At 48.8% G+C, this 25,696-nt stretch overlaps 1 protein-coding gene across 2 annotated transcripts; it reads left to right on the top strand.

Annotated features, from left to right (window-relative positions):
• On the top strand, window positions 1-24,597 carry IFNLR1 (interferon lambda receptor 1). 2 transcript variants are annotated; one of them, XM_005203260.5, is made up of 7 exons: window positions 1-620; window positions 5,366-5,489; window positions 11,596-11,780; window positions 17,205-17,347; window positions 19,132-19,291; window positions 19,922-20,055; window positions 21,242-24,597. In XM_005203260.5, exons 1-7 carry the CDS (start codon window positions 563-565, stop codon window positions 22,010-22,012), a joined length of 1,575 nt encoding a protein of 524 aa, XP_005203317.1. In that variant the 5' UTR covers window positions 1-562; the 3' UTR covers window positions 22,013-24,597. The 2 variants fall into 2 exon arrangements, with proteins under 2 accessions (XP_005203317.1, NP_001178426.2); NM_001191497.2 differs by having other exon boundaries at window positions 563-620; window positions 21,329-22,012.
• Window positions 24,598-25,696: the final 1,099 nt, after the last annotated feature.

Consider the following 25,696-nt stretch of genomic DNA (forward strand, 5'->3'; position numbering starts at 1 on the left):
GTGTTCCTGGGAACATGCCGAGGAAGCTCTGGAAGCTGTCACTCCAGCGTGAAGGATGTAAAGAATAACAGGACAGACCCCGCCCCCGTTTGTCGCTAGAATTAAAGTAAATAACCGGCCAAAGTGCTTGACCTGGAACCTGGCACTTGGAACGCGCCCGGATACAACCAGTGGTGTCTGGGGCTACGTTCTTAAATTGGCCCTGAACTAGTTCGTCCTGTTTCAAGTCCCGTGTTGAAATTCCTGTGGTTATTAACTATGAACAGTTTTCCTCTTCTCCCCTCCCTCCATAGGCGGATTTACTGATCGCCCCCCGACTCCAACCCCTCTCCCGGATCAGGCAGAAAAAAACGAAGTAGAGGCTTTGAGGAGCTCCTGGAGGGTTTGAGCGGGGCGGCCCCAGGGGAAGCCCCTGGAGCCTCCCAGGCTCCGCCCTCGGAGGGGCGGGCCCGCGGCTCGGCCTCCTATTGGCTGCCGGTCGCATCACCTGCCGGGTGTGAACCAGGAGGCCAGAGGAGTGGGAGGCCTACCCGGTCCCACCCGGGGCCGTGGGAGGACCGGCATGACGGGGGCCCGACGCTGGGCCCCCCTGCTCCTGTGTCTGCTGCAGTCCGCTCCAGGTAAGGGCGGGGGGCCGCCGGGCAGGCGCGGGGCCGCGGGAGCGCTCCATCCGGTCTGCACCCACCTTCATACGGACCCAGGGAGGGAGTGGCCGGGCAGAGGTCTGTGCGGGGTAACCCTGGTCGTGCGAATCGGCAGAGCCCATTCTCCCCGCCTCCTCCAACCCGCCACCACCAGTTTTCTTCTAACCGGGGACTGAACAGACTCGAGTCTGAAATTCCTTTACGGGAAGGACCTGATCCAGTTTCCTAGTGCCAGCGCAGCCCCAGGTGAACAGAGAAAAATAGATACAGTTCAAAAGTCAGCTGCATTTGTTTATAAAGCGCTTTTTAAGGTTTCCTAAAAGCCCTGTCCGCTGCGTGAATACCACCACACTTGACCCTCATTGGACAGGAAACCAAGCTGAAGTGCCTTGCCCTCGCTGGCCGGGGGACAGGCGTCGGGGGTGGGGGTGGGGGTGTTGGGGGCTGTGGAGGGGTTGGGGGGGTTCCCTCCCCTCCCCTTCCTCCCAACTCAGGGTGTCAAAAGTTCCACCCAAGCCTGAGGGGAAGGAGCACCCGCTTAGTCTAAGCTGTGCTACCGTTTTAACAAGTCACCTTTTTTTTTTCCTGCACCCTCGCTAGTAAATAAGGTGACAGGGTGCAAAATACCTTGGGTGGTTGGGATCCAACTACCAAACCGCAGCCAATCCAGGGAGAAGGACCCCAGATTGGCCCCAGGATATCGCCCTGATCCTAGACTAATAGTTCAAGAGCTTAGAAGGGCCCTTGGACATAATCTAATATTAATGTTAAAAGCCAACATGTGTCTGAGCATCGTCTTTGTGCTGGGCACCACATTATTCTAGTTAAGCGTTGCAACCCAACTGTCCTACAATGTAGGTAGTATTTTCTCCCTTTTCAGATGGAGAAACTGAGGCTCAGAGAAGTTAAGGGAATTACCCCAGAAGGGAGGCATTGGTGAGACACACAGAACAGAGAAGCCTGAGGCTGAAGTGAGCATGGCCAGCTTTGGCTGTGGGGCAGGCGGCTGGTCCTTCTACCTGGGTCAGTCCAGGGACGCCCCAGCTCCTGGTTCCTTCACAGCAGTGTTACGGCAGCTGATGAGGAATAGGGTACCTACGTGGTGGGAGCGGAGGGGGTCCTCTGTACTCCCCTTTTCACCACCAAACTCCATAGTTCTGCTGTCTAGCCCTAGCTCTCCTTACACTCGATGAATATTTAATGTACAGAACACAAGTTGTGGTGCGAAGGTTTAGGATGAAGCAAAGCTGAATCCAGGTTCTAATCCTGGCTCCCACACACAATGGGTGTGTAGTCTCAGGCAGTTGGGTTGTGACACTTAACTAGAATAATGTGGTGCCCAACACAAAGAAGTTGCTCAGACAAATATTGGCTTTTGACATTAATATTAGATTATATCCAAGGGCTCTTGTAGCTCTTAAACTATTACTGTGCAATGGGTGTGTAGCCCCTTCTGTCTTAATGGGTATATAGCCTCTTCTGTCTCTATGGAAGGGGAGTGACGCCTACACCACAGAATAGTTTGTCCTGAGGACTGAATGAGGTTTTCATTGAATGCGGATTTGACTGAACTCCACCCTTGTGCCTGGCACCCTTTGAAGGCTCAGTGGAGGGCAACTGGGATTGCCAGGGGGCTCAGTGGTAAAGAATCTGCCTTCCAGTGCAGGAGACACAGGTTTGATCCCTGGGTCGGGAAGATCCCCCAGAGAAGGAAATGGCAACCCACCTCCGTATTCTTGCCTGGGAAATCCATGGACAGAGGAGTCTGGCGGGCTACAGTCCAGGGTCACAAAGAGTCAGACACCATGGAGCGACTGAGCACCTCGAGGGCAACTGCTGGCTGCTAGTTCTCCACTGTGGCCCAGCTCAGATGTGAGGCCTGTTCTCAGATAAGCCACTTGGAGACAGATTTTGGCCTCCTGTGGGCCACCTGCTGGGAAGTCCAGAAACGGGGAGCAGTGTCAGCAGCAGCATCCAGGTGATACAGTTCCAACGAGAGGACACAGGTTGGGGTGAGAGCAGGAGCCCAAAAGGGCAGGGGTGTGGGGCTGAACCGAGGGCCATCAGCAGAATGGGTCCCTCCCTCCCTGGTGCCCTTGTGTAAACTGTATGGATATCTATCACGGCGCATGTGACCCGGCGCATGTGAATTCTCCATGGGATCATGAGCACCTAAACGGCAGGAGTAGAGTTGTAGCCCTCTTTGAAACCTCTGGCATGCAGTGATCGAGAGATGTTCTTGACCAGTAATGAGCCACAGATATTGGAAGAATAATGCTGAACATAGATGGAAACAGTGGAAACAGTGGCAGATTTTATTTTCTTGGGCTCCAAAATCACTGCAGATGGTGACTGCAGCCACAAAATTAATAGACGCTTACCTCTTGGAAGAAAAGCTCTGAAAAACCTAGACAGCATATTAAAAAGCAGAGACATCACTTTGCCAACGAAGGTCCGTCTAGTCAAAACTATGGTTTTTCCAGTAGTTATGTACGGATATGAGAGTTAAGCTCACATAAAGAAGGCTGAACGCCAAAGAATTGATGTTTTTGGATTGTGGTGCTGGAGGACTGTTGAGACTCCCTTAGACAGCAAGGAGATCAAACCAGTCAATCCTAAAGGAAATCAACCCTGAATATTCACTGGAGGGACTGATGCTGAAGCTGAAGCTCCAATACCTTAGCCACCTGATGCAAAGAACTGACTCATTTTTCGGATAAGACCCTGATGCTGGGAAAAATTGAGGGTGGGAGGAAAACAAAACAACAGAGGATGAGATGATTGGATGGCATCACTGACTCAGTGGACATGAGTTTGTGCAAACCCCGGGAGATATGACAGGGAAGCTGGGCATGCTGCAATCCATGGAATCGTAAAGAGCTGAACATGACTTCGTGGCTGAAGAACAACAGGCCCCATGAGAACCTAGGGGAGGAAGTGTGATCAAGAGCTCAGACTTTGGGGATTTCCCTGGTGGTCCAGTGGTTAAGAATCCACCTGCCAGTGCAGGGCACATGGGTTCAATCTCTGGTTGGGGAAGATTCCACATGCTTCGGAGCAGCTAGGCCAGTGAACCACCACTGAAGCCTTCGTGCCCTAGAGCCAGTTTGCCGCAACAAGAGAAGCCAAGGCAATGAGAAGCCCACTCACCACAACAAAGAGCCCAGCCCCCACAACTACAGAAAGCCCTCCCATAGCAATGAAGACCTCAGCCAAAAATAAAAATAAATTAAAAAAAAAAAAGAGCTCAGACTTTGGGATTGACTAGGCCTGCATGGATTTGAATTCCATTTCTGCAACTTATTAGCTGAGGGGGCCTCAGTTTCCTCATCTGTAATGTGATGCTCACAATTAGTACCTGCCTCCTGGAGATGTGGGGCAGATTGAAGGAGAAAGTGCAGATAACATAGTTTGCATCGCGCCTGGCACATAGTTAGGACACAATACACATTAGCTGCTATCACTAGCAGCAGCAGCATCGCCACCACTTCTGAAAGATGTCAGGAAGACTCCCCGGAGGAAGTGACATTTGAATCAAGTGTTGAAAAGATTAGATGGCGAATACCACGCTGTCAAGGACGCTTGGGTTCAAGGACACACCGAGGAATGGAGTGGTTTGAGAAGGGTGGGAAGGAAGATTGGTTGCAGCCTGGTGAGGTGTGTTGGTGAGCTGTCAGGAAGATGTCAACGAGATGGCCAGGCCAACCTGGGCAGGGCTTCACGTACCCTGATAAGGAGCATGGACTTTATTCTGAGAGCAAGGGAAGGGCGGGAACTGGGCAGCTGTGTAAGCAGATGCATATTTCAGAAGATGAGCAGTGAGAAGGAAGAAGTGCCAAGGAGGGAAGTTAGGGGCAAGTTAGAGGCGATCAGGGAAAGAGCCACTGGGACGGTGACATCTGAGCAGAGATGTGAAGGAAGCAAAGAAGTGAGCCAGATGGAATATCCAGGGGGAGAACAGTCTAGGCAGAAGGGACAGCTTGTGAAAAGGCCTGGAGGTGAGTGCAGGCCCATCACGCTCTAGGAACAGGAAGGGGCCAGTGTGGCTGGAGGGGACAGAGTCCTGGGGCGTCCTGGGTCAGACTGGGTAGGGTCCTGTGGGTGACGGCAAAGACTTTGGTTTTACCTTGAGTGAAACAGAAGCCACTGGGGCTTTAAAGCAAAAGGGTGACATGATCTGACTTTCATTTTAACCCTTGCTGCCACATGCCATATGGATTGAGGAGACAAGGCTGGAAGCAGGGACAGCAGTTAGGTGGCCTTAGGGATAATCCAAGTCCTCACAGTATTCATTCATTCACTCAACAGATTTCACTGTGCACTTACTGTGTGCATAGGGACCTTTGCAGGCAGACGCTGGGGACATGGCGAGGACAGGACAGAGCCTCCATTCCATGAGACCCTCGGGGCCATTCCCTCTGAAGTCCAGGGATCTATCAGATGGTCCTGCTCTGTGCTGTTTTGCTGGAATCAAGTGCCAGGGTGGGCTTCCCAACCTGGCACAGATGGGCTGCTGAGGTCTAAGGAGGGGAAGGGGCTGTAGGTCACACAGCTATAACTGGAATCATGCCCCCTGGGTCCCCAGCCTACATCACATCCCGTCTGCTTCAGCCACCCCAGATAATGCCTGTTTCTTAAACTGAGCAAGCACCCGATTGCCTGCCATGCCACTCTTCAGCTCAGAATGGCTCCAGGCTTCATGACCTCTTTCTCCTCCACAGGGCGGCCCCTCCTGGCCCCTCCCCAGAATGTGACGCTGCTCTCCCGGGACTTCAGTGTGTACCTGACGTGGCTCCCAGGGCCTGGAAACCCCCAGAACGTGACCTATTTTGTGGCCTATCAAAGGTGGAGGGGTGCCTCTGGGCTGGTGGGGTGGGGGGGGGTGGGCCTGAGGACGTGGACAGGGGCCGGAGGGGCTTCTCTGCAATAAGTAGCTGCATTCAGTGTGGACAGCACCCGCTGGTTCTCTTAGTCTCACAGGTGATAGCATGCAGCAGGTATTGGGAGAGGGTATTCATGAAAACTCTGGAGGTGGGGGTGATGCTGAATGGAGAACAGTGCCCAGGCAATGGACCTGCCAGGAGCGAGGCAGGATCCTTGAGAAAAGTCCGAGAAGGGCATGGATGGAGCTGTGAGGGCCCGACAATGGGAATCTAGAGGGCCTAGGTAAAGTGCTTGACATTATAGCAGGTAAAGGAGGCAGAGATATCTCTTGCAGAGCTGTGTTAGACATGGTGAAATGATCACCCTTTTCCCCACGGAGCCTGCACAGAGCCTTGGGGTCCTTCTCACGTTGGCAGCCCAGGTATCCATCGCTGATGCAGAGGAGTCTAAAAGTCTAAAAGTGAAGGCAGATTTGTCAACTTTGCACATAGGTGGAAGTCATCTGAAGATCTTTCATTAGAGAATAAGCTAATAAAAGCAGCTACTCAGCAGCATTAATCTAGAATTGGTGGGAAGGAGGAGGCAGGAAGGAGAAGAACTGCCACATACTCAAGACTCTTCCTGTGCCAGGCTGAGTGTTAGGAGCCTAGCGTGAGTACCTCCCTTCTGCCTCCCTGTATTGCCAGGCAGGCTCTGCATTTCCCCTGCGTTAGAGGTGAGGAATAACTCAGGCCGTGACTTGAGTAAGGAAGTCAGTGATGGAAGCAGAAGAAAAACCCGCATTTGTCCAACCCCAAAGCTTGTGCTCTTCCTGTTCTATCATGGTGCCTCCATCTGTAGCCTCCAGATGTGAATGGTGGGGGCCTGGCTTGGGAAAGGACAGACTGTAGAGAGCTTTCCAAAGAAAGAATGGGAACTGCCCTGGTGGTCCAGTGGTTAAGAATCCGCCCGCCAATGCAGGGAACATAGGTTCGATCCCTGGTCCGGGAAGATCCCACATACTGCAGGGCAGCTAAGCCCATGGGCCACAACTACTGAGCCTGTGCACCCTAGAGCCCACGCTTCACTGTAGGAAACCACCATAACTGAGAAGTAGCCCCAGCTCATCACAACTGGAGAAAGTCCACACGCAGCAACAAAAACCCAGTGCGGCCAGAAGAGAGAAAGAAAAGAAAAAGAGAGAATGACGTAGAACTGTATCGGAGGCAGAAAATACCCAGCGTGTTCTGCGTGTTGGCTGTGTGTCTGCACGTGTCCATTCATGAAACATATTTAGTCTCACACTGCGCTGCGAGGAAGGATTCAGGGACTCCGCTCTACCGGGGAGGGAATTGAAGCACTAAGAGGGTGTTTTGCTCAAAACCACACAGCTAGGCATAGTGGAGTTGGGATAAATTGATTAAAGAATTGAAAGCCTAACCTCAGACCTTTACGATATTTTCCTGTCCTTTTACACTTTTGAAACACCTGTGCGGATTCCAAAACTGTGATGTTCTAATAGTACTATTTTTTCATTTATTAGCTAGAATTATTTTACAAAGAGATGCTTCCTTTCATGTAGTATTTGATATTCAGTGGTACTGTTCATACAGGCAAGATGGAATAAATGCTTGAAATTTTTTTCTTTACCAGTTTGGAAGATAATGAATTGGTTCCCTATCATGTCCCAAAGATGATTGCCTTGTTTTTTTTTATTATTATCACCAACTCAAGTAGTTAAACATATCTAATGATTTAGTTCATTGCAATTGATTCTACTCATTGAAGCTTGAATTGTCTCATCTTTGGCCAATGAAAGTCTCTTCAGGTTGGCTCCTGAGTCCTTTGAACTTGACCCTAGTAAGTCTTGATATCTTTATTGTCATTTGTTGCAAACAGATGTTCCAGACTCATTTGCACAATTCCTGACCTAAAACCTGAAATCAACCATGTCTCCATTTGGTAAAAAATGGTTTTAAAGAACACTGTGTAGCTGTCTGATAACTACTGCCCTATTGCTTAGAGATCTTTTCAATGAACAGAACTGGGTGATATGTATAAAAAATCCCATCTCTATTCCTGGCTTCTACTGAGATGGCTGATTAAATCTGCGAGTCACACTCATGATCTCTTTATCAAATGATTTTCCAGCCACAACTTTGGTGTTCTCTCCAGAACATGTTTTCTTATTTTTTTGCAATATCCATAGGCTGAGAATTCCCTAATCTTCAAGTTCTGGTTCCTTTCGACTTAGCAATTCCTTCTATCTGTCTCTGTCTCTCTCCTCTCTCATTGTACTGTAAGCAGTAAGAAGAAATCAGGTTACATCTGCAGCACATTGCTTTGAAATCTCTACAGCTAAGTAACCAAGTTTATCACTTTCCACTTCTGATTTTCCATGAAAACACTGGGATGTAATTCAGCCACACTCATTGCCACTCTATAACAAGGACCGATTTTCTTCCAGTTTCCAATAAGATATTCCTCCTTTCCATCTGATCACTCCCAGAATCACATTTTGTTATAGCTCTTAACCATGACTCGTCCATCTTAGGTGACCCTGCATGGCATGGCTCATAGCTTCGTTGAGTCACATAAGCCCCTTCACCACGACAAGGCTGTAATCCATGAAGGGGATCTATATTCTTACCACTAGTCTTTTCAAGGCAATTTAGGCTTTTGCTCACATGAACTTCAAACCCTTGCAGCTTCTACCCATAACCCAACTGCAAAGCCACTAACTCATTTTTAGGTATTTGTTACATTAGCACCCCTAAGGCCTTTCTCAGGAGATGATCACTTCCCTTCTCTCTGGGTCCTCATCTGGCCTTTTTTCCATGTGAGAGCAGCCATGGTGTCCCTTCCTCTTCTCCTAAAGGTGCTAGTCTTACTGGCTTAGGGCCTCACCCTTAGGACTGTGTTTAATCTTGCTGCTGCTGCTGCGTCGATTCAGTCGTGTCCGACTCTGTGCGACCGCATAGACGGCAGCCAACCAGGCTTCCCCTCCCTGGGATTCTCCAGGCAAGAACACTGGAGTGGGTTGCCATTTCCTTCTCCAATGCATGAAAGTGAAAAGTGAAAGTGAAGTCGCTCAGTCGTGTCCGACTCTAGCAACCCCATGGACTGCAGCCTACCAGGCTCCTCCATCCATGAGATTTTCTAGGCAAAAGTACTGGAGCAGGGTGCCATCGCCTTCTCCGGTGTTTAATCTTAATTACCTCTTTAAAGGCCCCGTCTCCACATACAGTCACACTGGGATGTTAGGGCTTCAACATATGAACTGGGACGGGGTGGGGGGGGGTGCCATACGATTTAGCCAATGATACTGATAAACTGGATTTCAGTAAATTTAAAACTTTTGTTCTTTAAAAAAATAAAATAAAACCCCAAAGAAAATGAAAAAATCAGTCATTGAAAAGTATATATTCACAATACATACACTGACAAAGAACTTATCCAAAATAGACAAAGAACTCCTACATCTCAAAAGTAAGATGAATCACCCCAAAATATTTGAATAGTCACTTAACAAAAGAAGATATGTAAATGGCCAAAAAGCATATGAAGAGATGTTCAACATCATTAGTCTTTAGGGAAATGCAAATTCAAGCTACAAGGAAATAAGCACACCACTAGAATGGTTAAAATGAAAAGATGTGACAGTACTAAATGTAGACAAGCACATGGAGGGCATTTTGTTGCTTAGTTGCTAAGTTGTGTCGACTCTTCACAACCCCGGGATTGTAGCCCACTGGCTCCTCTGTCCCTGAGATTTCCCAGGCAAGAATACTGGAGTGGGTATGGAGGGCATATGGCCCTCCATATTTGGAGGTTTTGCAGCCACAGGTTCAACTGACCATGGAACAAAAATATTAAAAAAAAAAATTCAGACGGCCCCAAAAGACAAACTTGAATTTGCCACACAGTAGCAAATATTTATGTAGCATTTGCATCATATTTACAATTATTTACATACTGCTTGCATTTATGTTTAATATCATAAGTGATCTAGAGATGATTTAAAGTCTATGAGAGAATGTACATGTGTTGCATGCAGATACAAAGCCCCTTATGTAAGGGAACTTAACTCTGCAGATTTCTGTATCAGTGAGGGGACACTAGAACCAATCCCTTGTGGATATATATTGTTGGCGGGAACTACAATGCTACAGTCACTTTGGAAAACAGCTTTACAGTTTCTGGTAGAGTTACACATTCAGTGACCACGTTTCCCGATTTCCACTCCTAGATCTATATCCAAGAGATGTGAAAACATATGTCCATATGAAGACTTGCGTGTGAACTTTCATAGCAGCTTAATTCATAATTCCCTGTTACAGACTGAATGAACTGTGTTCCACCCCTTAGTCACTCATGTGTTAAAGCTCTAACACCCTTGGGACTGTATTTGGAGATAGAGTCACAAGTATACCGTATTTAGGATGTAAGAGGCAGTTAAGATTAAATGCGGTCCTAAGGGTGAGGCCCTTAGCCAATAGGATTAGCACCTTTATGAGAAGAGGAAGGGACACCAGGGCTGCTCTCACACAGAGAAAAGGCCAGGTGAGTACACAGGGAGAAGGAAGGTGACCATCTCCTGAGAGAGGCCTCAGAAGACAGCAAATCTGCTGACACCTTGATTTGGACTTCTCGTCTCCAGAACCGTGAGAAATCAGTGTATTTGTATCATTTAAGATTACACATATAAGTTACTTCATATGATATTTGTCTTCCTCTGTCTGGCTTAATCGCTTAGTATGACAATCTCTAGGCCCATCCATGTTGCTGCAGATGACAGCCACCACCACCATATTTCATAAATGAAGAATAAATTAGAAGAAATATAAGAGCAAATCAAAACAGCAGATAATGCCTTAAAAGAAACAGAAGGTGAAAAGAGAGAAACTTTTAAAAATCAAAGAGAACTGGAATGTAAATGCTCAAGTTTTAAGACTGACAGAAGAAAGCACAGGAGAGGATCTTCGTGGCCTTGAGTCAGGCTCACATTTCTTAGGACACCGAAAGAAAAGAAAGCTGAAGTGTTAGTCTGCCAGGGCTGCCGCAACAAAATGCCAGACTAGGGGCCTAAACTCTGTTTAAACACTGGCTTATCACAGTGATATTTTAAAAACATAAACTGGATAACCTCAGTTCCCCTGTTCAGAACCTTCCGGCGGTTTCCTGTGACATATGGAATAAAATCCAAACTCCAAACCAAGACGGTGAGACTCCGCCTGCTCTGCCCACCCACCTCCCTCCTCATCTCCTGTCTGCCCACCCTCTGTGTTCCTTGTCCACTGGGCTTTGGCCACCCTGGTCTTGCTTTTTTCCTGGACTAATCAAGTCCCTTCCCATCACAAGGCTTTTGCTTTTGTGATTTCCTTCCCCCTACCCCTTCTCCTGGCTCCCTTCTCAGCATCCCAGCCTCAGCTTCAGCACTGTCTTCCTGGCCTTTCCTGAGCTGCCTTCAGAAAGTAGTCACCCCACCTTCCCCTGTTATCACTGCACTTACCAGCTCCTGGATTTATCTTGTCGATTTGCCGATGGTGGGAAAGCCCCTCCCTCCAGAGCATCAGTTCCTGAGGGCAAGACCTTGTCTGCCAAGAATTGCAGATTCCCCAAGAACAATGCCCAGCAAGCGGGTCCCTCCTTTGCACCTCAGTGCTCTCAGGAAGTTGGAGTCATGGACTTGGGTGTCCCCTCTGACATTCACGTAGCACCCAGCACTGAGTGGGACACACAGTAGGGGGCCTGTAACTGCCTGAATGAATAAACGTGGTGGAGAATGGTTACTAGCAGAGCGGCCCTGTGAGAGAGACATCACAAATGAGGAGACTCAGCCTTAGGGGCGTTAAGGTCCCAGAGCTAGTGACGGGCAGAGCCTGGGTTCCACTCTCATCTGTCATTCTTGAGCCCAAGCTCCTAACAAGACGGTCCTTCTTCTTTCTCAGCCGATGGCTGGCTGGCCGGACAGATAGATGGATGGACAATCAGGTGGGATGGAGGGGCAAGTAATCATGTATTCTCCAAGTTTCCTCACCCCAAGAGGCCAAATCCATGACCTACACTCTTTTGTCTCCTCTCTCAGCTTTGCACCCCCCAGACGGTGGCGGAGAGTGAAAAAGTGTGCAGGAACCAAAGAGCTGGTGTGTTCTCTGATGTGCCTGGAGAAGCAAGACCTGTGCAACAAGTTCAAGGGGCGTGTGCAAGCAGTTTCACCCAGTGCCAGGTCCCCCTGGGTAGAGTCCAAGTTCATGGATTACTTCTTTGAAGGTAGGGAAGGGACCTGTGAGAGGGAGGCTGTCTGCCCAGGAGCTCAGCTCGGTGGCACTGCTGTCTGTCCTAGCCATCTGCCCTCCACTTCCCCAAAGCGGTGGGCAGCTCTGGAGCCATCCGCCATGGGCCCCAGCCTGTAGTCCAAGTAGTCTGACTTTGCGATTGGGAATCAGAGTTCGCCAGCGCCAGCAGTTCAGTCTGTGTGTGTGTGTGTGTGTGAGAGAGTCGCTCAGTGGTGTCTGACTCTTTGCGACTGAATGGACTGTAGCCCACCAGGTTCCTCTGAGCGTGGAATTCTCCAGATAAGAATCCTGGAGTGGGTAACCTATCCCTTTTTCAGGGGATCTTCCCAACCCAGGGATCAAACCCAGATCTCCTGCATTGCAGGCAGATTCTTTACCATCTGAGCCACCAGGGAAACCCAGTTCCGCTTGAACCTCCAACTAATGAGGTTCATGATCTTCTACTGTGTACAACCTTGGTTATGAACGGCACAAGGCATTTTATTTATTCCTATTTTTGTTAATGTTCAGTCTCTCTCTTTCAGAAACAATTTTTAAAAAATTTTAGTTGCAAAAATAACTTCTGTACACCACAGAAATTTCAGGGGAGAGAGAGATAAGAATAGGGAGGAAAACATTCCCCATGCTTATAACCTTAAGGAACCACCACTGTTAGCATTGAGTGAAGAGGGCAATGTTTTCTCCAGTGTATTTTATTTCTGATCCTCACAATAGGCCTGTGAGGTTCATTTTAATCCACCCATGTTTTAAAAAAATTAAACAATTAAAACTCAAAAAAGTTAAGAAACTTACTGGTTCGTAAGTGATAGAGATGTGATATGAAATGGCTCTTTCTGATCTTGGACAAGATGCTGGATTGGGTCAAGAGTAAGAAAGGGAGTATAAATACTCACACAATAGCTTCATGGAACTACAATCTGTACTTTATCACTCAGGCTTCTCAAAATGTTTGAGGACAAAATAGGGCTTGAAGGGAGGGGAGGAAAGGATTGGATGAAGGATGGCAGGAAATAATGACAGAGAAGGAAGAAGCGGTGATTGGGATGGGAGGAAGCTGGCAGGGCGGATGGACAAATGGACAAAAGAATGGATGGATAGATGAGAAGAAAGGAAGTGTCGAAACAATAGGGAGGAAGCGATGGATGCATGGAAAGGAAGCGGTTAGAAGGATGGAGAGATGCTTACAGTGAAGGAGCTAGTAGGGGTGGAGAAGTACAGGATACGAACGAAACTCAGATGGCTGGGTCAGTGGCTAGAGAGCATAGAAGGAAGGCTGGGTGCCTGGCAAGGGGGGAAAGGGGGAGAGGGAGAAGTACAGGATACAAACGAAACTCAGATGGCTGGGTCAGTGGCTAGAGAGCATAGAAGGAAGGCTGGCTGCCTGGCAAGGGAGGGAAGGGGGAGAGGGAAGGAGAGGCAAAGGAGAAAGGAAAAGCAAGAAGAAAAGATACATGGAAAGAAAAAGTGGATGGATAGGAAGGATGGGGGATAGCAAAGAAGGCTGATTGGCTAGATGAAAGGAAGAAAGAAAGTATAAATGATTAGGAAGACAGGATGGATAGGAAGGAAGAAATGTCAGCTGGAAAGAAAGCAAGGTAGGAAAATTAGGAAGAAGGAAGGACGGCTGAGAAGGATGTGTGGGTGGGAAGGAAAAGAAGCATAGTCACGAAAGATGGATAGGTGGATGGAAAGGAAAAGAAAGCTGGGAAGGCAGACAGAGAGATTGTCTGCCTAGAAGAACGATGGATGAATATGAATAAGAATTAGAACAATAAAGGGACAGATACAGAGAGGCGCTTACTTTTTTATTTTTTTAATTAATTTTTTTGTTGTTGTTTCTTCCTCCCTAAAGCTCTTCTGATTCTCTTAGACCACACCTCGAGCTTGAATGATCCTTCCTGCCTTTTTCTGCCCTCAACTGTGACCCTGGTCACTTTCTCTCTTGAGTTTTTTTAGTTTGAATATTTCATTTCCCTCTAATTTCCTCCAACTCCTTGAGGTCAAAATTTGTGGGGGCCTCGTCTCCCCAGTTCTCTCAGCTCCCTACCCGGGGCTTAATACATATCAGAGTCCAGTGGGTGTTTCCTGAACACGTAAGTGGTGGCACCTTGCAGAAGCCCCATGCTTTCCCTGAGCACAAACACAGAGCAGGGAAGGCCAGTGTGGTCAGGGCTCCTGCCGTCTGGTACTCAGGGAAGGCTGCATGGAAACAGTGGCATTTCAGCTGGACCTGGAACAATGGTATATTAATTTTCTCTTGTTGCTTTATTCCTTGTCACTGTCCCCTCCATCTTCAAACCATCAGTCAAACCTAGATAACCTTGATCAGACTGTCCGTAGAAATGGACATTAAAGATTCTGCCAGTGAGGGCTCAGAAGGAAGTGAAGAGCGTCATAGAGGAAACCTACATCCCCTTCAGGTATGTGTGTGTGCTCAGTCACTCAGTCATGTCCGACTCTTTGAGACCCTTTGGGCTGAAATCCACCAGACTCTTCTGTCCATGGGATTTTCAAGGCAAGGATACTGGAATGGGTTGCTATTTCCTCCTCCAGGAGATCTCCCCAACCCAGGAATCGAACTCTCGTCTCCTGCCTCTCCTGCGTTGACAGACAGATTCTTTACCACTGAGCAATCTAGGAAGCCATAAATCTCTTTTAAGAATAGTTAAGTCATCATGAGCAGACTGTTAGTAGAAGTATGGATACTAAAGGTAATGCCTCACAGAAGGAAGTGAGGAATATGTTACTAAGAAATTCGGGAAGGGGGATGCCTCTTATATACTGGAAAACTATGAGCAAAATTGTGTCTTGCATGTGCATGGAAAACAGAACTTATAAATGATTAATTTGGTCATTTATCAAGGAGATTTCCAAGCAAAATACTGAAGGCATGGCCTGGTTTATCATTGGCAACTATAGCAAAAGGCAAGGAGGAAAGAGAGAAACTGAGGAAAGAGCCTAGACAAAAAGGAACCAGGACTCGAACGTCTGGAAAATTCTCAACCTATCCAGATGGCAAAAGATACTAAAATTAAGAGTGTGACGCAGAGAAATAGCCAAGGACGTGACTGTACACCGGGACTTCCTGGTGGCGCTAGTGATAAAGAACCCGCCTGCCAAGGCAGGAGGCACAGGTGACGTGGGTTTGATCCCTGGGTGGGGAAGATTCCCTGGTTGAGGGCACAGTACCCCACTCCAGCATTCTTCCCTGGAGAATCCCCAGGGGCAGAGGAGCCTGTCGGGCTACAGTCCACAGGGTAGCAAAGAGTTGGAAGTGACTGAAGCAACTGTGCACTCACACACCCACATGATTGTACAACCATTTACTAAAACCTCAGAAAGATCGAAGTGTTCAGTCCAGAAAACAAGGCTCTTTAAAGAGATTTAAGGGTATGACGTACAGTTCCCTTCAAGCAAGAAAGCTGTTTTGATATTTGGCAAAGCTAATACAATTATGTAAAGTTTAAAAATAAAATAAAATTTAAAAAAAAGAAAGCTGAAGTGTTATCCCTCAGCCAGCTCAGCTAAAGCCAAAAATAGAAACGGCTCTTCTCAAAAAGATATGTGGAACTGGCTTCTGTCGAATGCAGTAGGTCCCCGTGACATCTGTAGGAGATCCATAAGCTTCTTGAGAATTTTATATCAGCAGAAACAGTGTCAGTTTGGATGAAAAGGAGCAGAGAGAATATGAAATGAAAGAAGGTTATTGGTCCCCCAATTTCTACTGGAAAGAAGCAGACTGTAAACTATTTACCTGCAAATATCTTTCATGAAAAAGAAGGATTATTCAGAGAGTGGAACCAAGATCCCAGAGGGCAGTGTTGAAAGCCAAGGAGATGTAGTTCCCAGGCCTAAAAATCTAATACAGTTTGTGTAGCTAGATTTCAAAACTGCTTGGGCTCGGTGAGTTTTTTACCTCCTGTTTCCCCCTATTTGAACCAAAATGTCCGTGATTATTGTCCGCTGCCTATCCCACCTCCTTGTATTGGGAGCAGATAACTTGTACTTTATTTTCACTGGTGCACAAGAGGACAGGAATTGAGTCCAGGAGTCATGCTGAATGCATTGTACCCAGACTCTCACCTGAGCCTGATTTAGATACTTTAGAAGATGAGATTTTGAAATTTGAGTTGATGCTGTAATGGGATGAGACCCTGGGGGGCCTTGGGATGGGGTGAGATGGCTCAATGGTAAAGAATCCGCCTACCAGTGTGGGAGATGCAGGAAATGCAGGTTTGATCCCTGAATTGGGAAGATCCCCTGGAGAAGGAAATGGCAATCCCCTCCAGTATTTTTGCCTGGAGAATCCCGTGGACAGAGGAGCCTGGTGGACTACAGTCCATGGGAGTCACAAAGAGTCGGACACAGAGGAGTGACTGAGCCTGCACGCACAGGATGGGGTGAATGTATGTTGCTGTTGAGAGAGACAGGAATTTCAGTCTGTCTCTCAGGAGTCAGACGGAGGACTACGGTAGGCAGAATGACTCCCCCCATAGATGTTCATGCTTTAATCCCTGAACCTCTGAGTATGTTAAATGTTAATATTAGATGGCAAAAGGTATTTTAATTAAGTTTATGGGTGTTAAAATAGTGAGATTATCTTGGATTATCCAAATGGGCCCAGTCTAGTCCCTTGAGTCCTTAAAAGCAGAGACCTTTCTCCAGCTGGAGGCAAAAGAGGTATAGAAGAAGGGGGCAATCAGAGAGTTGAAATGTGAGAAGGATTCAATGTGGTGTTTCTGCTTTGAAGATGAAGGGGTAACATGATTAGAAATGCAGGTGCTGGGACTTCCCTAGCAGTCCAGTGGTTAAGACCCCATGTTTCAACTACAGGGCACATGGGTTCAGTCTCCGGTCAGGGATCTAAGATTCCCACAATGCTATGCAGTGTGGCCAAAAAATTTTACAAGAAGAAAGAAGCGCAGGTGTCTTCAGGAGCTGAGAAAGGCTCCCGGCTAACAAACAGCATGGAAATAAACCTCAGCCTCATAGCTACAGGGAACTGAAATCTGCTAACAACAATAATGAGTATGGGAGTGAATTCTGCCCCCAAAGATCCCAGAGGAGAGCCCAGGCCAGCTGACACCTTGATTTCCACTGAGAACCCCATCAAGCCCGCCCAGACTCTTACCTCTAGAACTGTGACATGATAAATCTGTGTGGACATGAGCCACTGAGGTTGTGGCAATGTTATGGCAGCAACAGAATACTGATACAGACGGGCAGGATGCTGACAGACCAGTGACAGGTGAAGGGCACCCAGGGGGAAGGGACAACGCGAGTCAAGGCAGGTTAACTGTCTCCGTGCTGGGTGAGGAGCAGGCCTGCCGGGAGGCAGGGGCATGCGTGCTCTGTGGCCTGCGGAAGGTCCTGACAGGTCCCGTTCTGTTTCCTCTAGTGGAGCCAGCCCCACCTGTCCTGGTGTTCAACCAGACAGAGGAGATTCTGATTGTCAATGCTACATACCAGCTGCCGCATTGTCTGCCCCAACCAGATATGAACTATGAGGTGAATTTCTGGAAGGAAGGGACTAAGAACAAGGTGAGAAGCCCCTTTCATGCCCCCACAAACTGACTCCCCTTCCTCACTCTCCCAGCAGATCCCCATGCTCTTCACCCTCCAAGCTTTGTCCCTGAATGCCTCCTCCAGGAAGCCTTCCATGCCTACCGCTCACTGCTGCAGTCACCCCTTGACTTTGCAGTGTGATTGACTTGTGGCTCACCTCTGCCCCAAGCCCCCACCCAAGGGGCCAAATCCAGGATATCCTTCACCTGCATATTACAGCTAGTAACAACAGAGCAGTTTTCTTTTTTTTTTTTATTATGAAACTTAAAAAAAAAAAATCTGATTGAAGTATGATGGGCTCTGGGAGGCCTACTTGCTGAGGCACCAGATTCATTAGGAAAAAAAAACTAGAAAATTCAGATAAATTCTAGGAAGAAAACCAAAAGTATCCAAAGATGATTTCAAATATCTCTTTGGTATATATACAATTTCAGACTTGTTTCTGTGTGTACATGTGCTTATGTCAGTATCTATTTGTTTATGGCAGGGGTTAGCAAATTTTTTCCGTGGCCAGAGAGTAAATATTTTTGACTTGGCAGGCCATATCGTCTCTCACATCTATTCAGCTCTATCTGTAACACAAAAGGAGCCATAAGTAAATAGGTAAATGAAGAGGCGTAGCCATGTTCCAGGAAAACTATTTTCAAAGAAAGGTGAGGTTAAAGTCTATGGACCCCTGTTCTTGTTCATTCTGTCTTTTACTGAACCCAGACTCTTACCCCTGACCTCTGCACACTCTGGGTCCCAGATCTTCATCTAATGTGGTCCTTGCCTTCAAGAACTTCACAGGTGTTCTTGTGTTCTTTCTACTGTCCAGTAGAAAGATAATGTAGAACATATCCTGTCGTTTAAACGTTCCACATTCAATTAAGTAGAAAGAAACAAGTGAATTTAGTTTTCATAGTAGATTTTATTTCATTCACTAGAATGTAATCATCTCAACATGTAGTTAATATAAAAATTACTGAGATTTTGGTTGGTCTCCCATGAAATTTGGTATGTATTTTATACTGGAGCGCATCTTGGTTGATACCAGCCATGTTCCAAGTGCTCAATAGCCCCATGTGGCCGGTGGCTACTGTGTTGGACAAGCAGCCCAAGAGTTTTCTGTGTCTGTAATGGCTGAGGGACTGCTCCAGTGTTGTTCTTTAGTCACTAAGTCGGGTCCAGCTCTTTGCAGCCCCATGGACTGCAGCACACCAGGCTCCTCTTCTTCCACTATCTCCCGGAGTTTGTTCAAATTCATGTCCATTGAGTCTGTGATGCTATCTAACCATCTCCTCCTCTGCCACCCCCTTCTCCTTTTGCCTTCAATCCCTTCCAGCATCAGGGTCTTTTCCAATGAGTCGGCTCTTCGCATCAGGTGGTCAAAGTATTAGAGCTTCCGCTTCAGCATCAGTCCTTCCGGTGAATCTTCAGGGGTGATTTCCTCCACCCTAATATTTTGACATGCCCTAAGGGTGGGAAACCTGAGGCATCTGTCCCCGAAAGTGAGGACCCCTGGGCCTTGGTGGGGTGTGCCTGGGAGTGACCCTGAGTGGCAGGGCTGCTTTTGAACCCAGACCATCTCTACCTTGAGACTCAGTGAAGAAGAGAAGCCAGATAGTGTTGGGAAGTGCTCTCTGAATGTTTAAGCCTTAATGCAAGTAAAGAAGTTGTGGGAATCCCAGCTGTGCCACACCTACCAAGCCCACCCCATCCTGACTGCATGGAGCCAGTTCTCCCCGCAGGTCCATCCTCCTCTTTCTCTCTCCCCACAGACCCGGTTTCCAGACACTCGCCATGGCCAGCCAGTCCAGATTCCTCTCCAGCCAGACACCAGTGGGCACCACTGCCTCAGCGCCAGAACCATCTACTTCTTTGGCAACCCTAAATACAGCGAGTTCTCCGAGCCCACCTGCTTCTTCCTGGAGGCCCCGGGTGAGTGCCAGGTGGGACAGAAGTGAGGACTTTCCCCCTGGGCCTTAGGATCTTCCTGGTGGTTAAGAGCCCAGGTCTAGAGACAGACTTGCCTCCATTAAAACCCCGGCTTCACCCCCGCTTGCTATGTGTCTTTGGCCAGTTTACATAACTTCTCTGAACCTTGCTTTCCACCATCAGTAGGATGGGTTTAATTAGGTTTTCTTTTTTTTTTTTCTTTTTAAGTTTTATGTATTCATTTATTTTGGTTGCACTGGGTCTTCACTGCCGCTAGAGGTTTTTCTCTAGCTGCTGCAAGTGGGGCTGCTCTTTGTTGGGGCGCAGGAGCTTCTTGTTGCGGTGACTCCTCTCACTGAGGAGCCAGGCTCTAGAGGGTGGGCCTCAGTGGTTGTGGTGTGCAGGCTTAGTTGTCTCGAGGCATGTGGGATCGTCCCAGACCAGGGATTGAACCCGTGTCACCTGCGTGGGCAGGCAGATTCTTAACCACTGGATTGCCAGGGAAGTCCCGAGTTTATTCTTGTGAGAATTAAACAGGATGATGTATGTGAAGCCTCAGCTCCGATGCAACTGATAGACAGGAGCCCCATTTTCTCTAGTCGTTTTCTCTAGTCATTATTTTTTTCTTCCTAGGATCCAACTGGGCCCTCTTGTTGCTGCTACCATTTCTGCTTCCACTGCTGTTGGCTGTTGCCATAGGGCCTGTGATGTGGAAGACCTTCAGGGAGAACCCCTGGTTTCAGCAGACAAAGATGCCACAGGCCCTGGTATGGCAAATCTGGGGGTGTGGGACAGAGAGGGAGGGTTATCCAAGAGGAAGGAAGTGGAGCTAGACTTGGTAGATAGTTCAGGTAGAGTATTAGGATGGCCTAGACTGCAAAACGTCTATCTATCTACCCATCTAAATTTTCACCATTAGTGATTCATTCCTTTGGCACCAAATTAAAATAGCAGATATGCCTGGGAGGGACAAGTGCCTTAAGTCCCTTTTTAAAATAGTTTCATCTCTGGTAAGGATTTGTCAAGTGCCAAAAGCAGAACCCCCAGCCTTGGGACTCAGGAGAGATGCCGGGAGGGGAGGCGGGGAGGATGGGATCAAAAGGAGACATCTTAAAAAGATCCCAGCACTTTGTTCACCATCTAACCGAGGGTAAGTCTTACACAGGCAGACCCTGCAATTTCTTCATTGATCTGCTGGCTCACTCACTTAGAACCTGGGGCCACAGGGACAAGGGAAGCCTGGAGAGGTCAGATCTGTTCAGTGAAGGCCTGGGAAAGGAAGCTGAGTCATACATGGGGCTCAGGGTGCACTTGGGTTGTGTGGGAACTTTGAGGATGGGCTCTGAGGGTTTGCCAGACGGAAGTGTTTGACATTCCTGGGCCTGCAGGGAATTCCCACTAACTGGAGGACTACCTCCTTGTTAGACATATCCACACCTGCCCCATCCCTCTACCTTCCCGAGCATGTATGCGTGTGAAGTCGCTTCAGTCATGTCCGACTCTTGGCGACCTTATGGACCATAGCCACCAAGCTCCTCTGTCCACCTTCCCGTTACATGGTAGATCACCAGCTCGACCTCCTGAAGCCAGCGCCTGCAACCTGGACGCTTTCTCTGGCCTCTGGTGCCCTCTGCCTGTGCACATCACAGGCTTCGTGTCCCAGGGAGTTCACGCCACCACCCCCTCCATCCCTCCCCCGCTGGTGCTCTGAGGCCTGAGTGCTGCAGTGGCTCCAAGTCCCCAGCAAGGCTCAGCTCCAGCTGCCCTCGAGGTGACCTGATTCATCATACCCCGCTACGGGCTGCTGTGCTTTGCTGTCACTTCCTGGGATCACTTCCCAGAGAAACGACTTCCATTTGAATCCCTTGTCTATTTCCGGGGGAACCCAAATTAGAACAGTCATGCTTCCAGAAAGGCTGAATCTTCTGTTCTTCTCTCCTCTCCCCAAATCAGAGCTTCTCCGGACACAGACTCTGCGGGGCAACCTTTCAGCCCGGTGGCCCAGAGTGCCTGCACGACTTGATCGTATGTCCCCAAAAGGAAGTGACCAGAAGGGTCAGGCTGACCTCTAGAGTCAGGGCCCCAGCCCCCGTCCAGGCCAGACCAGAGAAGGACAGCGCTGAGGAGAAGGACGGTGAGGAGAGCACAGATGAAGAGGACCTGGATCCTGGCGTCAGCTTCCAGCCCTATGTTGAACCGCCGCCCTTCCTGGGGCAGGAACCCCAGAGCCCGGGGCCCACCAAGGCAGGAGAGCCCTGGACTCCTCTGGTCCAGGGGGAAGGGTCCTCTGCCTGCAGTTCTTCAGGCAGAAGCTGGGTCAGCACTGCGGGGTCCTCCTCCCCCTGGGATGAGGCTGGATCCTCGGGCTATTTGGCCAAGAAGGGGCCAGGCCAGGGGATGGGTCGGGAGGAACACCAGAAGCCTCTCCCACCACCCAAGGACTCCAGTTCCCTGGGAGAGCCCTCCAAAGACAACCTCTCCTCCTGGACCAGCTGGGGCTTATCATCACCAGGGCTGAATCTAGTCCCCGGAGAACCCCCAGTTTCTCTTCGGACACTGACCTTCTGCTGGGACAGTAGTCCTGAGGATGATGAGGGGGAGGAAGAAGAGGAGGAAGAGGGCTGGAGGGAGTCAGAAAGTGAGGACAGCGGTGCTGGCAGCTGGGGGGCTAAGAGCCTCCAGAGGACCGAGGTCAGACCCTTGGGGCATTACTTGGCCAGGTGAGCTGTGCCTCCGAGTCTGGTTACTGCTGAGCTTTCTGGGGACCCAAGACATCATCAAGACTTGAAATCCCGGGAGCATCATTGCTGGGGCAGCAGAGGGTCCTCAGAGCACCTCGGAGAACCCCAGCTATTAGAAGCCGTCCACCAGGCTGAGCCGTCAGAAGCCACCTGCCCTATGACCTGCTTGCTTTGCACCAAGCACCAGGAGGGGTGGAGACAAGAATGCGTGGAGGTCAGAGGTTGGTTGGGTGTAGATCACCCCACTGCCCCTGGGGTGATAGGCCAGCTGGAAAGATTATCTCTGGACACCGTGAAACGGGCAACGTCAGGTCCCAGCGGACATGAAGGCCGACAGCACAAGGGCCCATCCGGCTTTGGGGAGAGAAGGACTTGGAGCGCACCTGGTGGAGCGGAGACTCGCAGCTTTCTCCAGCATCCGCTGGGCTTCCGCCTCCGCAGAACTCAGCCTTCTGGTTTATGAGTTCCCTAGGGTGGGCCCTGGTGAAGAAAAATCTAGTTGGCCGAGGGTGTTGGAGAGGCAGAGGAAGGGGAAGGGCATCGTCATTGAAGGCCCAGTCTCTGAGTCACGCGTTTCACAATCTAGAATATCAGACAGACCTGGGCCCAGATCCCAGCCCTGCCATTCACCAGTTGTGTGGCCGGCGGGGAGACACCCTCCTCCTCTGTGCCTGAGTCTCCCCACCGCAGCTACCCCCTGGGTCGTGGCGAGAGGTCCGACAGACGCGTGGTGCCTGCCGCATCGTTGGCACTCATCACGCGGTGACCAGAGAATTCTCCCATCCACCCAGGCTCCGGGCGGGTGTGGGCACCACTGGGCATCTCCCACCTGTGACCCCAAACTCAGAGTGACTGGCTTCTCACTCCAAGTCTCCCACCTACCTCCTGCCCCCACTGCCCCCCGTCTTGTGGTCAGGAAACTGAGTTCTCAAAAACTGAAGCCCAGTCAGGGGCGTCTCTGGTCCCTCTCCCTTTTCATGGCAAAGAGCCAAATGGTGCACTGTCTAGGGAGTCTGATTAATGGTGGTGGGGAGCAGCCCAGCAGGGAACTGGGCCCCGGGCCTGTGATCCCCAGCTTAGCACTTTAGACCCTTCAGTTGCCCATTCTGGTTGTAAAGGTGTCCCATTTCCCTTCCGATTTTGAGAAACCACTGTCTCTGGAAACAGGTTCTTGCCCGGGGGTAGTGATGGATGTTCTCAAACAACTGATTCGGTAACCTAATTTTGTCAGCTTTGTGGCCCTGCAAGAACCACAGAGATCAGAGCAAACCTTGCCTCTGCCATTTCACCTGCCAGGACTTAATACATTTTTCCATTGATGCAAAAAACATCTTCATAAGCTTTGTAGCCACAGGGCTGTGCTGTTTAGAAGTCAGCATAAAGGTATAGCATTGAGAGAATGATCTGGAAAAGCTTCTCAAACTTCCAGGGCTTCTCAAACTGTGCTCCCGAAAGACCTGGGCTTCACAGGAAGAGGAGTCTCAATCTCAGGGGAAGCTAGAGGTTCCCCCAGGTTCAACCAGAGCAGCCTCCCCAGACCCCTCATTTTTCTCCAGCACTCTCCACGTGCAATGGTGCTTGGGAGTCTCCACTGCTAAAGAAAAAATTAGCAAACCCCCTTTGAAGTTGAAAATCCTGTCTTCTGTTTCAGATGAGGAAGCGGAAATGTTGACTTCACTGTATACGTCGCTAAGAGTGAGGTTGGGTCTCTGGCCCGCCTGGGCAACCCCGATCCCCTTGGCCATGTAAACAGTACCAAGGTCTCGGCAAGGGGCACGGGGTTGCAGGGGCCTTCCCCACTGCTGGGAGGCATGCACACGCTTGCGTGCCCAGGCACACACACGTGCCTGTCTGCAAGGGTTTCTCTCCCATGAGGCTTGTCTGCATCCATCATGCAACACAGGAGAAGAAAAACGAGCTGTGCCTGTGGCACTGGGGAAGGCCCAGGGCCAGTTCCCAGGGAAATACCCAGACCAAGCCCGGTGTCCTTTCTGGAACCTGTCGAGCTGCTTCAAGGAGGTAATTCCAAGTCCCTAAAAGCTATCATCACTGTTGTCTTAGGCTGGTGTCAAGTAACTAACCACTGTATTCTGAAACCTTGTGTGTTTTCTAAGTATTTTTTTCAAAGTTTAATTTCTGACATAGGCTGAACCCTCCTTGAATTCTAAAAGTCCAGCTCCTTCATGGTCATTAGGTTATAAACAAAAAACTATGGGCAGCATTAGGAAAGAACATGCTGGCCAGTATTATCATTTGTTAGGTGTAGTCAGCACTGAACTGTTTACAAAGCCCTTTCATAAACTCATTGGCCAGGAACTGCATAGCTTGAGCTCCAAAGCTACATGTGAAGGACAACGGGGGTGGAGTAGGCGATGCCCTAAGTAAAAGCAACATTCCGATTCTTTAGGGTACTGAGAAGTTTATATGTTGCTCTGAGATATTTGTATTTATTTCTAGCTTTATTTTATGTTTATATCATATTTAAATAATTTCCTAATGTTTGTTGGGACCTACCCTAAACTGTTTTAAATAAAGAGCTCTATTTTTAGAGAAAAAGGCAAAATCGAATGGAAAAGTGTGTGCTCTTATTTCTCAAAGGCTTTTCACCAGTCTTGACTGTTAAGACTAGAGTAAGTCCCCTACATACGAATGTGTTCCATTCTGAAAGCACATTGGTAAGTCCAATTTTTTCATTAAGTCCAAAGAAGTTAGCCTAGGTACCCAGCTAACACTATCCGCTATACTGTACTGTAATAGATTTATAATATTTCTCATACAAATAATGCATACAAACAAACACAAGAAAGTAAAATACATTTCACCTTACAGTACAGTACCTTGAAGCTTCCCGAGTGGCACAGTGGTAAAGAATCTGCCTGCCAATGCAGGAGACCCAGAAGACGAGGATCCGGAAGATTCCCTGGAGCAGGAAACGGCAACCCGCTCCAGTATTCTTCCTTAAAGAATGGACAGAGGAGCCTGGTGGGCTACAGTCTATGGGGTCTCAAAGAATCAGACACAACTGAGAACTCATGCACAGTACCTTGAAATGTACAACCGCTGGCATACAGGGCTGGTATCGAGTGGACAGGAAAAAGAACTACTGACTGGAAGAGAGAGAGGAGATGGGAGGTGGTAGAGCTGAAGGATTGTCAGCAATAGGCGATGGAGGGCATGCTGCAGTTTCGCTTATGTCTGACACTGATGGCATAGGTTGTGGTTCCTTGCTGGAATCAGATGCATGTTCGCAACTTTGAAAGGTCACAGTTTGAAGATTCATATGTAGGGGCTTTCCTGGATAAGGTCCTCGGTTGGGTCCCCAGCAGCAGACCAGAGACAAGGACTTGGGGGTATACAGCAGTGCAGTGATTTCAGAAAGCACCAACAGGAGAGTGGAAGAGAGGGAGGGGAGGCAGCCAGCCCAGGCACAATCAGACAGGTAAGGCCTCTGAGCAAGTGGGACTCAGTCTTCCCAGGGAGCTTTGGGAGTTCAGTATTGGGCCCTCTGGATATGTTCCACTACCAGGGACAGGAACTGGGGAATTTATCCACCAACCCCCAACAGTCCTGTGTAGAGAGCCACTCCCTCCCAGAGAGGTGCGGGTACTTGCAATTGGAATCCATCAAACTGAGTGCACAAGAAGACTGCTACAGTGCGGCCAGAGCT

Source organism: Bos taurus, chromosome 2 (genome assembly GCF_002263795.3).
Source record: "Bos taurus isolate L1 Dominette 01449 registration number 42190680 breed Hereford chromosome 2, ARS-UCD2.0, whole genome shotgun sequence".
NCBI lineage: Eukaryota > Metazoa > Chordata > Mammalia > Artiodactyla > Bovidae > Bos > Bos taurus.